A 675-nucleotide genomic window follows, 5' to 3' on the forward strand; every position below is an offset into this window, starting at 1 on the left:
ATGACTTCCGACATGAACGTGATGGGCAAGATCACCTTCTACGAGGACAGGAACTTCGGCGGTCGCTCTTACGACTGTATGAATGACTGTCCCGACATGTCCTCCTACATGAGCCGCTGCCAATCCTGCAGGGTGCATAACGGCTGCTGGATGTTCTACGAGCGCAACAACTACATGGGCAACCAGTGGTTCTTCAGGAGGGGCGAGTACTCCGACTACAACAACATGTTCAACTGGAACATGAGTTCCTGCCGTTACATCCCCATGGTAGGTCCACACGACCATCTATCTATCTATCTCTCTCTCTCTCTCTCTCTCTCTCTCTCTCTATCTATCTATCTATCTATCTATCATCCCATTAAACCCTGTGTTTTCCTGGTCCCATTACAGCACAGGGGCAACTACAGGATGAGGGTCTATGAGAGGGAGAGCTTCGGAGGTCAGATGCACGAGATGATGGACGACTGTGACTCCGTCATGGTCCGTTACCGCATGAACAACTGCATGTCCTGCAACGTGATGGAGGGCAACTGGCTCATGTACGAGAAGCCCAACTACAGGGGCAGGATGTGGTACATGAGGCCCGGCGAGTACAGGAACTTCAGGGATATGTACGTGGGCAACAACAACATGAGGTTCATGTCCATGAGGCGCATGAATGATTCCTGGTACTAG

At 51.3% G+C, this 675-nt stretch overlaps 1 protein-coding gene across 1 annotated transcript; it reads left to right on the forward strand.

The window, feature by feature from the left end:
- LOC308166948 (gamma-crystallin M2-like) lies at nt 1-675 on the forward strand (the record flags this gene model as incomplete). The annotated part of the gene is made up of 2 exons (XM_080541275.1): nt 1-267; nt 391-675. 2 exons carry the CDS (start codon nt 1-3, stop codon nt 673-675), a joined length of 552 nt encoding a protein of 183 aa, XP_080397401.1.

This window comes from Nansenia antarctica (assembly GCF_963989245.1).
Source record: "Nansenia antarctica genome assembly, chromosome: 10".
Taxonomy (NCBI): Eukaryota; Metazoa; Chordata; class Actinopteri; order Argentiniformes; family Microstomatidae; genus Nansenia; species Nansenia antarctica.